At 38.0% G+C, this 17,167-nt stretch overlaps 2 protein-coding genes and 2 long non-coding RNA genes across 4 annotated transcripts; 3 read left to right on the top strand and 1 right to left on the bottom strand.

Annotated features, from left to right (window-relative positions):
- The first annotated feature begins 490 nt into the window (after positions 1-490).
- Positions 491-1,219, top strand: LOC113312613. Its single transcript, XM_026561351.1, has one exon. It carries the CDS (start codon positions 491-493, stop codon positions 1,217-1,219), a length of 729 nt encoding a protein of 242 aa, XP_026417136.1.
- A 5,775-nt stretch (positions 1,220-6,994) lies between these two features.
- On the top strand, positions 6,995-10,728 carry LOC113308229. The gene is made up of 4 exons (XR_003339604.1): positions 6,995-7,963; positions 8,816-8,902; positions 10,408-10,478; positions 10,621-10,728. It is a non-coding gene; the product is annotated as an uncharacterized LOC113308229 (long non-coding RNA).
- A 157-nt stretch (positions 10,729-10,885) lies between these two features.
- Positions 10,886-12,608, top strand: LOC113308230. The gene is made up of 3 exons (XR_003339606.1): positions 10,886-11,115; positions 12,101-12,167; positions 12,468-12,608. It is a non-coding gene; the product is annotated as an uncharacterized LOC113308230 (long non-coding RNA).
- A 1,721-nt stretch (positions 12,609-14,329) lies between these two features.
- On the bottom strand, positions 14,330-16,282 carry LOC113313914 (aluminum-activated malate transporter 2-like). Its single transcript, XM_026562689.1, has 3 exons — positions 15,801-16,282; positions 15,303-15,703; positions 14,330-15,186 (listed from the first exon to the last, which is right to left on the bottom strand). The coding sequence occupies exons 1-3, from the start codon at positions 16,243-16,245 to the stop codon at positions 14,545-14,547; spliced, it is 1,488 nt and encodes a 495-aa protein (XP_026418474.1). The 5' UTR covers positions 16,246-16,282; the 3' UTR covers positions 14,330-14,544.
- Between the last annotated feature and the right edge of the window lie 885 nt (positions 16,283-17,167).

Genomic DNA, 17,167 nt, shown 5'->3' with positions numbered 1-17,167 from the left:
AGCGGCTGCAGGAACTGGAAAGAGAGAAAAAACGACTCAAAGTTGCTTTGGAGAAAAGAAGGGAGCTTGAAGCACCAGCAAACTCACGTTATGGAAGTGGAGGACAAATCGTCATCGAGGTACAGATAGTCCACGAAGAAGAAACGAAGTTATTGATGATCGTTGGCGAAGTAGGTATGATGGAAGAAGAGTTGAGGATGAAAGGGATCGTTTACAAATTCGTAGTCGACGAGGAAATAACCTTTATGAACATTACACTCCAAATGATGATTATTATTATGGAGTTGAAAGAGGTAGTCAGGCAGGGACCAGTCGTAGGAGGCAGGGACTGAGAATTGATCGAACCAATGATGGGTACTCAAAGAGATCAAGGCGTGAAAGATATCATTCCAAAAGGAGAACATACCTTGTCAGGAATGAACGAATTCGCAAGGAAACGGAGGATGACTCGGAGAAGGACGAAGTACTTAGCAGAAAGAAGCTTAGCGCCATGATTGATGAGTTGTTAACGCAAAAGCAATCTAGAGATCAAGAGCAGAAAATCTTATCCATGAAGAAGTCAATGGATTCTACATTTGTTGGGAAGATAAGGCGATTCCGCCCACCCTCAAACTTCAGCCAGCCTCAGTTCAAAGAATTTTTTGACGGCAAGAATGGGAATCCGGTGGAGCACGTCCAGCGTTTTCAAGCCTCGATGAGTTTGTGGGGATACAGTGACGAACTACTTTGCAGAACTTTTCCAATGACTTTGACGGGTAAGGCTCTAACTTGGTTCTCACATTTAGAGTCTAATTCAATCAAGGATTTTGGAATGTTGTCGGATGCCTTTTTCGAGCAGTACAAGATTAATCTCGGGAGCAAGAAGGGAAGCAGTCATTTATTCCTCTTGCATAGGGAACCTGGCGAAAGTCTAGGTGATTTTAATATAAGGTTCCGTCAGGAAGTAAGCGAAGTTGGAAAAGTTGATGAGAGTTTCGTGATAGAAGCATACAAAAATCCAATGGAGTATGATGAATTTAGAATTTATAATTCATTAACAGTCCAACCAGTTGGAAGCCTCAGAGAGTTGTATGACAGGTCTGATAGATATGCTAAGGCAGAGAAAGAAAAGAAAGCAAAGTTGTCGCGAACAACAAGAAGGAAAATGGTCGAGGGACCGGCGAAACCGAAACAACAATTTGAAGGTAATACCAAAAACAAGAGCCATGAAGGTCCATAAAGGAAGGTGAGAAACGATGAAGATTCACGTAAGCCGCAAGAAAAGCAAAGAGTAAAGTTTCCCAAGCTGAATATTGGACTTGGGAAACTTTTTAAGAAGATTAAAGACTCGCTGCCCATTCCGGAGCCCCTACCAGCGGAAACAAGGGATAAGAGAGATAAGAATAAATATTGTGCTCATCACAAAGATCATGGGAACAATACAGATACTTGTCGTGCTCTCGCAGCGGAAGTCCAGAAAACGATTGAAGAAGGAAAGCTGCAGCAATACGTGAAGAATAGTCTGGCACAAGTCAACACACTGGCCAACACTCTAAATTTATGAGAGATTAGAGTGATCCACGCAAGAGTTAACACAACTTCGAGAAAGGCTCGGGAAAATGCTACACGGTTGAAGTTACGTCATATTAACGATTGGCGAGTATCGAACACGGTCGATTATGCCAGTCTGATTGGTACGAAGACCTTGGAAGAGGGGATGTCTGAGATTTCTTTTTCGAACGCTGATCTTGCTGGAGTATATCAACCACATAATGATGCAATCGTGATTCTAGCTCTCATTGGGATGTATAAGGTACGTCGAGTTCTGGTTGATATTGGAAGTTCAATTAGCGTCATATTCTCGGGAGCATACTCTTCAATGAATTTGAGCGAGAGGCAAGTTGAAGCAAATGATAACCCTATCATTGGATTCAGTGGAGAAACGATGACAGCAATAGGAAGGATTAATCTGCCTACGATGGTGGGAGGAAGGACGGTTATGCAATATTTCTCGTTGCTAGATTGTCGTGCACCCTATAACGCTAGATTAGGGCGTGATTGGATCCATGCAATGGAGGCGGTAACTTCCACTGTCCACCAGTGCTTGAAGTTCATTACTCCAGCAGGGTTGATGAAGGTTATAAGCGACCAGGTGGCATCTCATAAATGTCACGAAAGCGCAATGGAGGAGTATAGAAAGTCAGAACTAAAGGGTTCAGAAATACTCCAGGTGGAAAAGAAATTGTAGCAATCACAGTGCTTCCCGACCTCTTATCAAGGAAGAGGAAAGGAAGGACCACCAACTATTGAGGAGTTGGTGGAAGTGCAAATTGGGGATCAGAAGGAGCAGACAACATTTATCGGAGCAAAATTGCCGTTAGGCGAAAGTGAAAGCTTGATCACCCTACTGAAAAATAATAAAGATGTCTTCGCTTGGAGTCTCAGGGACATGCCAGGTATTGACCCCGACATCGCATGCCATAGGTTGAATATCAGTGAAGGATTTAAACCAGTGAGGCAGAAGCCACGAAAAATGGCTCCGGAACGGAAGGCAAAGGTTGCTGAGGAGATTGACAGGATGTTAGAAGCAAGAATAATAAGACCCGTCAAGTATCCAGAATGGTTAGCAAATATTGTAGCAGTTCCGAAGAAAAATGGGAAAATTCGGGTATGTATTGATTTTACAAATTTGAATAAAGCATGCCCAAGCGATCTTTACCCCATACCCAGGATCGTTGAGTTAGTAGACGCTACCTCGGGATTTGAAAGATTGGCATTCATGGACGGATATTCTGGTTATAATCAAATTCTATTGTATGAGGAAGATCAAGAACATACGACGTTCATAACAGACAAAGGGATATATTGTTACCTCGTTATGCCATTTGGTTTGAAGAACGCGGGAGCAACTTATCAGCGTCTCGTGGATGAAATGTTCAAGGATATGATCGGGAAAACCATGGAAGTTTACATCGACGATATGGTGGTCAAGTCCAAAAAGAAGGAATCTCACCTTATGGACTTGAAAAGAACCTTTGATCGGCTCCGGCAATATGGGATGAAGTTAAACCCATCGAAGTGCTCTTTTAGACTCACATCTGGGAAGTTTCTTGGGTATATGATGACACAAAGAGGAATTGAATCCAAACCAGAACAAATTAGAGCAATTTTGGAGATGCCATCGCCAAGAAACAAAAAGGAAATACAAAGGCTTACAGGGAGATTAGCAGCGTTGAATAGATTCATTTCTCGGTTTTCAGACAAATGTAAGTCCTTTTTCTTAGCCTTAAAGAAGGCCGAAAAATTTGGTTGGAATGAGGAGTGTGAGCATGCATTTAACGAAATAAAACAATATTTAATCTCACCGCCAATCCTCACAAGTCCAAAGACTGGCCAGACGGTCTGCATCTATTTGGCTGCAAGTGATTATGTTGTTAGTGCAGTATTGTTTGTTCGAGAGCCGGAGGAGAGGCCAGTCTATTTCGTTAGCAAATCACTAACAGATGCTGAGACTAGGTACTCAAAAAATAGAGAAAATGGCATTAGCTCATATGCATGCAACAAGGCGTTTAAAGCCATACTTCCAAGGACGGCGACTTGTGGTTTATACTGAGTACCCGTTAAAGAAAGTATTAGGGAGAACTGATGATTCCAGCAGGCTGGCCACATGGGCTACTTATCTCGGTGCTTACACCATTGATTATGAGCCAAGAACAACCGAGAAAGGGCATGCAATAGCATCGCTGATGGCAGACTTCCCAGTAGATGACATTCCAGTTTCAGAATCCATACTCGAGGAATAAATCTTGCATGATACGGAAAGTATACTGCCTATCCCGCTACCGTGGGAACGCATAAACGTTTACAAGAAGTCTTCAAAAGCAACTGGGGTGCAAATGGGTAATAAGGACTCGATGATGACACCCAAAGGTGATAGTGGAATGTGGAATATCTACACAGACGGATCTGCAAATACCGACGGGGCAGGTATTGGGTGTGTGCTGATTTCACCCGAAGGATTACGGATTGAGAAGGCTGTCCGATTGGGATTTACAGCCTCAAACAACCAAGCTGAATACGAGGCTGTAATTTCAGGCTTAAAAACTGCTATTCACTTGGGGGCGCGGAAGGTTAAGCTGATAACGGATTCAAGACTGGTAGCAAACCATTACAGTGGAACATATAAAGCCAGAAATGAAAGGTTAGCATCTTACTTTGAATACATACATGAATTAGCAAAGGAATTTGAGTTGTTCGAAATCGAGCAAAAGACAAGGCTAGAAAATAGGCATGCAGACGCTCTTGCTTACGTGTCGGCAGCCGTTGTGTCAGACACAACACAGTATATTATAGTCGAATTCTAAGAACTTCCCAGCACTCACAGCACCATCGACGCTGCACGCAAAGTTTACGCCGGTGAGAATAATTCTTCCTCACTCGAAATCCCTGAAGATTCTATGGATACCGATGAAGTAGATAACATCCAACCTAAAGATTGGCGTCAACCATACATTCGTTTCCTGCAAATGCGAGAGCTTCCACAGGATAAGAATCAAGTCGGGAAGATGACAAGAACTGCTGGGAGATATGCTCTTATTGAGGGAGAGCTATACAAGAAACCGATGTCGATGGAACCATACCTGCGATGTGTAACTCGAGAGGTAGGGAAACAATTGCTAGAAGAAGCACATGAGGGGTGCTGCGGAAATCATTCTGGAGGAAGAAGTCTGGCGCAGCGGTTGCTGTCTCAAGGATATTTTTGGCCTTACATGCAAAATGACGCGAAGGAATATACCAAAAGGTGCGTGGCATGTCAGCTGCATGGACCTCTAATAATGAGACCAGCAAATGAACTGCATCCAGTCATGAGCCCATGGCCATTCAACAAATGGGGTTTGGATATTGTAGGTCCATTCCCCACCACCTGGGGGCGTCAAATATTTGTTGGTCGCAACTGATTATTTCACGAAGTGGGTAGAAGCTGTGGCACTGGTAAGAACGGAAGCGGTTCATGTCCGTAAATTCATATGGGAGAACATCATTTGTAGGTTCGGCGTGCCAGCAATGATCGTTTACGATAATGGGAAGCAATTTGATTGTGAGTCGATAAAATCATTGTGTGAAGGGCTGCATACTAAACACAATTTCTCTACCCCATACTATGCACAAAGCAATGGACAGGCCGAGGCGACTAATAGGGTTATCTTGGACAACCTAAAGAAAACCTTGGACAAATCCAAGGGAAGATGGACGGAATTCTTACCTGGGGTTTTGTGGGCATACAGAACCACACCAAGACGATCGACAGGATTTTCACCGTTTACACTAGCATACGGTACGGAAGCAGTACTGCCTGTGGAACTATACGCATCAGCTTCATAGCATTGTCAGCATCACGACCCTTTGCGTGGAGGCCTTCGATCTGGCGCTTCAATCTGTCATTCTCGCGCTCGAGACGGTGCAAGGCAAGTTCATGAGCTTTTTGTCTCCTAACTAAGGCCTCGTAATGGAGCTCACCAACCTTTCGAACAAGTGAAAGACCCTGCAAGGAGATAGGTTAAACATTGCAGAAGAATTCGGAATTCAATAAGGAAGCAAGACGTATAAATTAGTAAAACACTTACGGCGAAGTGAAATTGAGCTGCACGGTCAAGAGCTTGATCTATGTCAGTCATCTGGTCGTAACAATGATGATCTACCGTCAGCATACCGGAGACCATAATGCCGCGATCTACAGTTGGGATCTGAATGGCAGAATCACTAATAGTCGCCGCAGAGCCTGTTGACCTGTACAAGCCTGGGTGAAAAGGAGCATCTTCGAATGGCAGACGGGGTTGTTTTGGTGTTTTTGAGGGAGGTGTAGCAGGGTTGTACTCAGGCGACGAACAAGGATCGTTGGCTCGAGTGATACTTCCAAGCTCGTCGTCACTTATTTCCACTAAGAAAGGTATTTTTCTTCCCACCTCAGCAGTACCAGCATCTGCATTAGGAATAGAAGTTTTGTCCGCCTTGGTGGCTCCGTGGAAGTTGAGAGGCCAATCCCTGACAGCTGACGGGCGTTTAGTGGCGCATCGTTTGTGACCATCTCCTTGAGCTCTAGTTTTCTGACGGATTGGCCCGACATCTGTCGAATTCCCTTGGCGGTTAGTAGATCGCTTGGGAGAAGTCATGATACGGGTATTCAGTGGACCAGATGCTGGTTCTTTAGAAGATTGTTAGTGCTGCAACAGAGACGAAAGAGTCAAGGGATAATCAATTAGTAATCTTCGACACGGAAGACGCTTCAAAGGGAAAGAAGTAATCAAATACGGGATTAGCGATGTATCGATGTACCATGCAGCACAAAACAAAGCAAGAGAAATTAAGATGGCTCTGCAAGTTCGAAAGATAATGTACTAGAACAAAAAAAAAAAAAGAACAAAAAGAACAAAGCCGCACTTACCCAAGGGAGCTGGCAAGGGAAGAGGGATAGCTGCAGATGTGATTTTTCGACGACTATTCACCCATATTTATACAGAAAGATAAGGGTGGACGGTTGAAGTTTCAAAAGAAATCAAACTCTTTGTTTGAACGGAGACTAGATTCCTGCTGGCTATAGGTACGCGGTGAAGGAATATCATAGCCAGATTTCTCGTTGTTGTGTAGGCTTAGAATTTAAATGAAAACGAGCTCTCTTTGAGTTCTAAGAGCTTTCAAATTCATTAGTTCTGTATGGAGTCATATTCCTCTTGGCAACGGTAGCCGTTGATGGAATATTGCTGTAAAATCTTCGGTCAGTAATGAAGCCAAGATATGTGATGTACGCGGCAAAGCAAAGGCACTGGCGTTATCTGGAAGACTGGACACTTATCGGAGAATTGGCGAGAAGTAAAACCTGGAGAAGACGTGTCTCTGTGAGGTGAAACATGTGGGCTTAAGTCACAAGTATTGAGGTTATAAAGTTCCAAAGGACTATTGGAAGCCCATAACCATGATTGGCTTGTGGTTTAGCAAGGACGTACCCATACCTGACAAGCTGCATGTTTAGGTGACGAATTTCAGGTACATATCATGTTTTTCTAAGAATAACAAGATAACATTCTTCAGTTTTCGTAGGAAAGGTCATGCATGATTTGCACTACGATGAGTCATGGTTCGGCTTTAATATTCTTAACTCTTCGAACAAGTCGAGAGTTAAGAGGGGGCGATGTTTGTACCCTATCCAAAATAACACTCGTACGTATCGCATGAAACTTATAATGGAAGCTTAAATCCGGTTTATTGTGGAAGCCGGTTGGTTTATTAGGGAAACCAGTGGGTTTGTTTTGGAAACCCACAAGGCTTATTGTAGAAGCCTGGATTGGTTTATTATGGAGACCAGAGGGTTTATGGTAGAAACCCACTTGGCTTAATATGGAAGCCCAAATTGGTTTATGGTAGAAATCCACCTGGCTTAATATGGAAGCCCAAATGTCCATGGGTAAAAAGATCTTAATAGAGAGGTTAAGATTTTTATGGAATAATTATTATAGATAATTATTAAATATTATTTAAGATAAATCCTGATGGAAGGAGGATAATTATCTTAAGTAGTAATAATTATTATTCAAGATAATAATTATTTAGGATAAATGTGGATTATGATAAATATTAGGGTTTATCATGAATCTGGTTGTTATTTGGGATGAATACAGATGAGGGAGGTTATTTGGATAACTATTGAAACCCTAAAGTTACATCTCTTTCTGCCTATATATAGAGGTTAAATCTCAACCCAAAGGAAAAAAAAACGATTCTTTTCACCACAATATACTTGCATAGAACATCCGCTGACTTTAGCATCAGAGTGTTTTTGCAGGTACCCCCATCACTCTGATCAATTCTTTGGAGATTCTTCGTCAACGGCAGTGATTGGATCAACCTTCCCGCATCTCGGAGATTGTTGGAGTGAATATTTTTGCACCAACAACTACATTCAGAATATATACTTAAAACTAAAGAATACGTATGTTTTTTATTTACTTTTTCTTTTAATTCAAAACACATGCAAGTCTGCATACATATTCTGTTGCGCATATTTCACCAAGCTGGTTGTGTTTCTCTAAATCTCAGAGGAATCTAAGATATATCAAATTGATCATGTATTTTGCCAGATTAAGAGCTCGGTATATAGTAACATCTTTTTATGGTCTTATGTGCTATGGCCCCCATAGTTCTAGTAACGATATGGAAGACGAGGCTTTATTTGTCATTTGTAGTCAATAAGCTGCAACATATCACAAGCACAAAAAAATTAAAAATCTTCAGATTCTGATTTGGTCCGAATAATGTTTGTTTAGTTTGTCATATTTGCCAACTTACCTGGAACTTCAGATCAAATGAATAATCATGATTATCTTATATGCTAGTTATCGGTTTGTTATTTAAAGGAATAGATAACTGGGGCCATGTAAGTGTAATCTGCAGACCAACTGATATATGCTAGTTAGAAACTGTCTTTTATTATTTATTTTTAAATTGATACATGCAAAGCTGTGCCTTCCCCCTGGGCAGCAGATCCCGCCAGCTGAGCCGACAGAGACGACTCAGCTCTTTAGACCCCCTCCACCTCTCTTCATTCAGGGAGGGCATGGGAATCAATCCCTAGACCATCCCTTGTGAGATAATGTAACCACTACCACTAGAGCGGGGGTTCCTCCTAGTAGGTTATATATATGGAGTTTCTGTTTAGCAGAGAGTACAGTGTGAGGCCTATCTTGAGGAGTATAATAGGTTGGTTATTATGTCTAGTCTTTGGTGAACTATTAGGGACTTGTTATTTTTCTCCTTTTGGCTGGACTGATATGGCTTATTTCAGGATATAATCGTTATAATGTCGGAAAAGGTGCGCAACTGACTTTGAAGCGCGCTGAAAAATCTCGTACAACAGTTAACAAGTTGCCAGGTAAATACTCAACACTGTCTATTTCTATTATGGGGCTTGTTTAGTTAAATGAATATATTGTTCAGAACTTCTGAGTGAACTTATTATGTCCATATGTATTGATATTTCATATGCTTATCAGATGCATGTGTCAATCCTACTTACACTGCTCGGACACATGTGTAACTAAAAATTACACATGTCATATGCATGTGAAACTGCCGATTACACACCCCTATGACATATGTAACTACGACTTACACATGATATATGCATGTGTAACTGCCGATTACATGTAGTAGGTTTTTTTGTAAACATGTGTTGCTACAACTATCAACAGTTTCTAGACTATAAAATCATCACTTTATTGCTAACTTTGGTAGGACAAAACCTTTTAATCAGGAGAAATGTCTATTTATAAAAGGGATTAGGAAGAGAAATGTCTATTTGCTGTAAGTTATCTGACCTTTTTTTGATGTGTAACTATTAGTTACACATGCTAATTAGATGTGTAACTTTTAGGTACACAAGTTAAATGGATGTGTAGCTACTAGTTACACATGCTAATTAGATGTGTAACTTATAGATACACATGCCAATTGAATTAAATAGGATACAAAGAAATTATTTTCTTGTGCAATGATTAGAGGAATTTTCTAAGGAGAAAGCAGCACATTTGCAGGCGTTTGAAGGTAACTGTCTTTAAGAATATGAGATTTCATTTGCTGGTAGATTCTTGTTTGAACTCTTGGTAATGTCAAATTAACATTAAAGTAGAAAATATTGGGAAAAAAATTATCTGACCAGGAAATCATTGTTTTTCATATCAAAATGTTAGCCTAACTCGTTTGGAAAATGAGATTCATTAATAACGACACCACTTATTTTGGAAATCACACTGAATTTTCAACTAGCGGAGTGTAATCATTGCTTCTGACCAATGTTGTCATCCATTTCCATAAATCTCTTTAGGTAACTAGGTTTGTTCTCAGAACAAGATGACTGATATTCTCAATATAGCTGTAGTTGGTATTCTTAAAAGGGTTAAATTTGACAGGAAAAACAATGTTGTTAAAACAAGTCTCGCATTTTTATGACTATCGACTATTTACACATTTGTATGTGTATGTGTATGTGTAACTCCAAATTACACAAGTAAAATGCATGTATAACTCCTAGTTACACATGCATCTGCCTAGTGTAACTGGAAACTACACATGCATATATCATGTGTAACTATTAGTTACACATGAATATGACTTCTGAGTAACTTAATGAGTTTTAAACTACTCATACATATTAATGAAACAACAAATAACATGCTATATAGTATTTTTCCCGCCATGACCACTACTATTTTTCCCTCAACAAACCACTTTTACTACCGTGCTAGCATATTTCTGCAGGTTTAGTTGTTTTACTTTTCTATATGAATATTCTGTTTGATTTCCTGATTTGACTTTCCCATACTGTTGTTCTATATGTTGTTTCTGATCTGGGTCTTTCAACAAACATGTTCTATGCAGTTCATGTATTTTAAACTCTTTGCAATTCAGGCAAAACTGTTTTGTCTGCCAATCACCTTATGCAAATCTAGGTAAACTTTGTGTTCCAAATTTTGATTTTATCCAGAACACTCAAACGGAGCAATTTTCCACATCAATGTATTAATGTGAATTAAGTAAATTTTTCTTTCTTTTTGATAGATTAAGTGATTTGTTTTCATGGGTTATTTTTAGATCTAAGGTCAGCTGCTCACATGGAAAACATCGTCGGTATTTACAAAAATATGGATGCCGCGTTTAGCACAAGCCGTTCGCAACTCTGCTCTCAGTCTCATACTTCTGGTACTCACTCACAATCATTGGTTTGATTTTAGAATCCCTATTGAAGAAGTATTATACTTACCAAATGTTTACAAGTATTATACTTACCAAATTTGTACAAGTATTATACGCTGTAGTTAAATTTTATTAATCAATTGTCATCTATTATAGATGGAAAGGATCCTATGATTCAGCCAATACAGTTGCTAAGATGCAAAAGGTTGTAAAGGATGTATTTCCAAACAAACAAGTTCAGAATCCTTTATGCCAAACTGAAAATGTTGGACCATTGGTTTCTGGAAGAATGGTGTGACCAAAATTGGTCAACATACGTTACCTGATAACCCTCCATCCTTTGGTGTTTCTAAGGATTCTGATGATGATAGTAGTTGTCATGGCGGTCAAAATGTAAGTTTACTTTGAAGTTGAATTTTTCATTAATATGCCATATACATATTTGAATCAAAAGAAACCATTACATTAGGATAGTGATAAGATGTTAAATTGTTAGTTCCCTTGCCTAATATGTATCTGTAACTATTAGTTACACATTTGTATGTGCATGTGTAACTCCAAATTACACAAGTGAAATGCATGTATAACTCCTAGTTACACATGCATCTGCCTAGTGTAACTGGAAACTACACATGCAATAGTTACACATGAATATGACTTCTGAGTAACTTAATGAGTTTCAAACTACTCATACATATTAATGAAACAACAAATAACATGCCATATAGTATCAAATAACTTATAGATACACGTTCTAATTGAATTACTAGTTAGTTAGATGTGTAACTACTAGTTTCTGAAGTTGTCATCTAATATTTTTCCCACATTTCTTATTTGATATGTAAGTTCATGGTTTCTCACTGATTGATTATGCCTCTCGATAATGAATTCTTCAGATTCCATTTTGTGGGTCTAAATGGTCATGTTCTTCAGACGGAGTAATGAGCTTTTCAGCCTTTTCAGTTCTTTCATTTTACCGCAACCATCATTTGCTTCAGATAAAATTTCCTTTAATTACCTTCAAATGTTTTCCATATAAACTATATATGAAAATAGCATTGAATGTCAGTTCGTCGGTATCTTTAATCTTGCTTTCATTCGGTGCTACTACCATATAATATTGCTAAGCATTTCAGAAGATAAATTGGCCATTACATTTTGTCAGCTATTCTACCAAGCCTACAATGGAATATTCATACCCTTAGTTACTCTAGTTTGATACATGTGTAACTTTCAGTTACACAATTCAGATGCATGTATAACCGAAAGTTACACTAGTAAGATGCATGTGTAACCAAAAGTTACACTAGTAAGTACGTTTTACGTCGGACATTACAGAAACTTGTAGAGGTTGACACTATTTTGATTGACATTACAGGACCTTCTCATGGATTGTCTCTCACATGGCACCTGCGAATGAAAATTTCACTTGATACTACTACAAGGTTAGTCCAGCATGCCTTAATATATATTTTGTTTCTTATTCTTCGTTTTTAAGGAAATGTTGAACCTTTAACTCGTAGCTTTACTGCAGAAATCAGTGGTTGAACATTATAACACTTGGTAATCATGCTTATGTTCTTGCCTTAATTTATTGAATTCCAATATGAATGTGTAACTCCTAGTTACACTAGTCAGTTAACGTTGTATGTCTAACTGTTAGTTAAACCAGTCAGATGTATGTGAAATTGAATATGTTGTTCATTTAATCTTATAAAGACTGATTGCTTGTTGTTATATTTCAGGTTTCCGATAACTTCATAAAATCTAATTGATTATTTGTGGTATTGGTCTCGCTGGAATTGGAGTTGATGCTAAATACACAAGTCAGATGCATGTGTAAATCTCAATTACACTAGATAGATGCATATGTAACTCTCAATTACACTAGACAGAAGCGTGTGTAACTTCTAGTTACACATGCTAAGAAATTATTTGTAAATGAATATTAAAGTAATACATGTATTTTTTGTATGCGTTCTTTTTGATGTCTATTTTTTTGATGTGTAACTTTGCATTACACATGGCATAAGGATGTGTAACTTCTGGATACACATGCCATATGCATGTGTAACTTCTGTTTACACATTCACACTGTACTTTAATAATTTTGGGCCTAGATTTAATAATTCGGGGCTTAAATTTAAATTTTATTTAATTTGGGGCTTGACAATATATAAAAGGAACCATTTTTTAGGGACCATGATTTTTTGGGGGGGACCATGGTCTTATTAGGCCAACCTCCCTATACTTATAAGGGGTGTCCTAAAGTTAGGTAAGTACACATTTACCCTTTACTTTAATTTAAATTAAAACTAACCTAATAACTATATAAATCTAATCATATATATCTAATCTAAATGAATCTATTAACCAAACTCAAAATCAAAAATAGGGGGAATCGAAATTTTTTAGTTTTGAAAAAAAAATTATCCTCTTCTTCTTCTCTCTTTGCTTGACGTTCCTCGTTCGATTGAAAAATGAATATTAATCATCAAAATGAGTTGAAAATGGAAGTTGCAGAGAGAAGTTCGGCTAGGAATTATGTGAAAAACTTTGTCGAACTAACCGAACCTAATGGAAATGATGAACATGAAGAACAGTTTGGCTATTTCGCAAAAAACATTTCCCAACCGAACCTTAGTTCGGTTATGTCGCAAAAAACATTTCCCAACCGAAACCTAATAGTTCGGTTAGTAGCAAAAAAACATTTCCCAACCGAACCCTAATAGCTCGGTTAGTTGCAAAAACATTTCCCAACCGAACCCTAGTTCGGTTAGTAGCTAAAAACATTTCCCAACCGAACCCTAATAGTTCGGTTAGTTGCAAAAAAACATTTCCCAAACGAACTTTAGTTCGGTTACGTCGCAAAAAATGTTTCTTAACCGAACTTTAAGTTCGGTTTGATTGTAAAAAGTTTTAAATTTTTTTATAACCGAACTATTTAATGGTCACACCAAATATAGAGTTCAGTTTGATCGCAAGGAAAAATTTCAATTTTTTGTAACCGAGCTTCTAATCATTACTAATCATACTAATCACTAATCATTAAGTTCATTTTTGGTCATAAATTTGGGTAACCGAACTTAATCGCAAAAAAAATTTAAAATTTTATCGCAAAGAAAGTTTTCAATTTTTTGTAATAGAACTTCTTAATGGTAACTAATCATACTAATCACTAATCATTACTAATCATACTAACCATTAACTAATAATTAATTAATCATTAAACTAACACATTTAATTAAGGAGGGTAAGTTTGCTATTAAGAAAAACATTTAGATAAGGGGTGACTTAGGATTACTTATAATGTCTTGCCTAAAATAGAATCATGGTCCCCCACAAAAAATCCATGGTCCCCAAAAAATGGTTCTATAAAAGGGCATGTATGTCTTTAATAACTCGGGGACTTCTTTTAATTAAGGGCCTCATATTATGAGTTACCCATGGGTCGAGCTTAACCTAATTTTCTCAAAATATATTATATCTATATAATCCTAATAGACCGATGAATGAAATCCTTCTCTTTCCCCGACTCTTTCTCTTTTTCCCTAATATTTCTCCTTCAAAAGAAAGCGGAATGTAACCCACAGAAGAAAAAAAACTATGGAACATGATTTATAGAAAATTAATTATCACAAAAATTTCTCATAGGCATGGTAATTAAGGTTCTTTTACCATTATATCTACAACTGTACGTATACTGTTACAATTGTTAAAGCGCCTGCGAAAACAAATTTCTTTACTTCTTTCCCATAGTTGTAGTTGATGTCAAGTTATTACCATTTGAATCCAGGCGTTGTTTCACTTATATTGCAAGTCTTATAAGATCAAGGGATCTTCTAAAATCCCACTTTCCAGAGATGTAGACAGTGCGCATACTGTAATAATTGCATGGGTTGCATTGTCATGGCTGCTTGTCTCCACAGTAACTGAAGTTAGTGTTTCTTCATGATGTAATTGTTGCTTCGGCTTATATAATGAGGATGCAGTGGTCTCTGCACCTTTGAACTTTGCTAGGCGAGAAAGTTCATTGACAGAATCGACAATGTTACTTATGCACCCAATGATTTCGATTAGTAGAGTAGTAACCTTAGCTGCTGGTATCAACTCAAAAATGTTTGTATTCTCCATTTTAGCAGTTCTCAGGGAAGATTTTAGGTTATCTGCTGCAGATATCGAGTTCTTCAGGTGTGTAAGAACAGAATCCGGATGCCTCATTGTCTTAACTGCAATTGATAATTCTTTTAAAGCCTTGCCTGATTCAATACTCATTTCCATGCATCCCTTTTGAACTATCTTCTTGAATTCCAATGGTTGGACTTGAGATTTATTGATGCAGTTGCTAAGAGACTCGATACGGTATGCACATTGACGAGTTAATATTCCAATCTTTAGATATTGTTTCCATGGATGACGGAATCCAAATCCGCCGTGTGGTGGCTCCCAACTCGCAAAGTTTGCCTAGAAAAACAAACAACGAACCTATTTTACTCAAACAGTGTGAAATAAAAAGAATTGCGCTAAACATTCTAGTGATAAAGAAAACTATAAAAAGTTTACTACAAAATTTCACTTACGAATGATTCTTCGGCTGTCTTAGAATTCAATATAGTTTTGTATCCATTAAGATGTAGGAAGGTTTTCTTATCATCCTTAGGTATCACCCCATCTTTCTCAAAATTTTCGAAATATTCTCCTCCAAATGCCTGTAAGAAATCTCCAAGTTTGTCTATATTGACAAAAATGAGTTTATGCAAATCTTCACCAGCCCAAACAGGGAAAACAAAGATTGATATAACCACACATGAAAGTCCACCAATTATAATTGTCGAGAATCTGTGAAGAGCAAGTCTTATAATTTTATCCTCTCGATAACCGGACACAGATACTAAACTAAACGTCAATATGAATATCAACACTCCATAGTCATACCGCGCTTTAATTCCCGGAAAGAATCTCGAAAACGAAGCTACCGCAGCTGAAAACACAGAAAAGCAAGATACAATCAAAATCTGAAAGAACCATATTCATAATCATATATAACTAGCTTATTAGAGTAAATCACAGGTAATTACCTAGTAGGAAAACAAAGAGACCAAGAAGAATGGGCTCTCCTTCTTTACCAGCTAGGGTTGCCAAGTGATGAGCACCAACACCCAAAGCACCAGCTAAAAATGTAGCAATGGCTCTATTCAACCCTTTGCCTAAAGTGGCACCAACGCTGAATTCAAAAACAACCACTACTGTTAAGATAGCCCACATAGTTGCAGAACCAAATCCACCATAAACCGGACTAAAATAGTAGAGAAGAGAAACTAATGCTAGTGTTATTCCAACTTTGATCGAATGAGTTATCCTTCTTGGATCATCTTTTCCTATTTTCTTTACTTTATTTGCAAATTCAGCTACATTTTTTTTCAACTTCATAAACAAAGCTTTAAACCAGCACAATAAGAACCCATGTTCGGAAACGGTAACATTGTTACTCTTTAAGTCTATGTTTCCTGATTCAATATCCATGGCTAGCTGATGAGCAAATGGGTGTTAGATAGTAGAATTAAGAAGAGAAAGAGAGAGATAGATGGTTGGAGGATGAAGGAAATGCGTTGTGAATTTATAGGAAGAAATAAAGTAGGAAGGACATGAATATTGAGTGCTTTACCTTTTTCCTTTTGTTTATTAGAGATTGCTACACATGTCCGGTGTTTGTATTTGTAGAAATGGAAAGCCAAATAGTTAAAGGAAACTTGAAATAAAGATGATAAAAGATGATGAAACCATGAAAGGTAATTAAGTAGATGATGGAGATGGTGATCATTGTCTCTTTGAAACTTCTCAGATGAAAACAAAAGTTAGTGGGTGTTATTGTACGTGAAAAACTGTAAAGTAACAAAAAATGAACTGTAATTATCTACACATATCTGTAGCCCATTACTCCAATGCTGCTCGAAGTTTCCTTCGTGGAATGGGGAGTTTTATTTTTAGACATGCCGAGTTCATAATTGTGAGTATTCAGAGAAGAGAGCAAATGATTCACTTGTCAGGCTTGTACTATAATTTTAAGAGGCCGAGTTGACTCCAATAGATAACTCCAACTAGCTAGTGTATGATACCCAGTGGACATGCCATCATTCTGACATTCCATGATTCCATCATAGATTTAACAGTCAGGAATGACAAACCAACAAATCTCATCGCTCAATGCGAGTCAACTCAGTACTACACAAGTGAAATTCTGTACCGACTAAGAAAAAACAGAAAGAAAAAATTCTGTACCGACTGAGATTAAATTTGCCAATTTGGTCCGACTCTCTCTACTCATGATTCCAGGAAGCTGACTTTGCTTGCTTTTTTTAACTCAGCCGAAGGAAAGGAAAGTGCATGTATAAACAAAACAAAATCACCACTTATTACAGTACTGTCAAACATGATCTATTGATAA

The sequence above is a fragment of the Papaver somniferum genome, chromosome 9, assembly GCF_003573695.1.
Source record: "Papaver somniferum cultivar HN1 chromosome 9, ASM357369v1, whole genome shotgun sequence".
Classification (NCBI taxonomy): domain Eukaryota; kingdom Viridiplantae; phylum Streptophyta; class Magnoliopsida; order Ranunculales; family Papaveraceae; genus Papaver; species Papaver somniferum.
The sequence above is the reverse complement of the archived record's forward strand: the minus strand, read 5'-3'. Positions and strand labels throughout refer to the sequence as shown.

Excerpts from the sequence above, each read along its gene's own strand:
- LOC113312613 (XM_026561351.1), top strand. The coding sequence starts at position 491 with ATGATTGATGAGTTGTTAACGCAAAAGCAATCTAGAGATCAAGAGCAG.
- LOC113313914 (XM_026562689.1), bottom strand. The coding sequence starts at position 16,245 with ATGGATATTGAATCAGGAAACATAGACTTAAAGAGTAACAATGTTACC. Across the intron at positions 15,704-15,800 it reads TCTCTTTGTTTTCCTACTAG|CTGCGGTAGCTTCGTTTTCG; the intron begins GTAATTACCTGT and ends CTGTGTTTTCAG. Across the intron at positions 15,187-15,302 it reads AGACAGCCGAAGAATCATTC|GCAAACTTTGCGAGTTGGGA; the intron begins GTAAGTGAAATT and ends TTGTTTTTCTAG.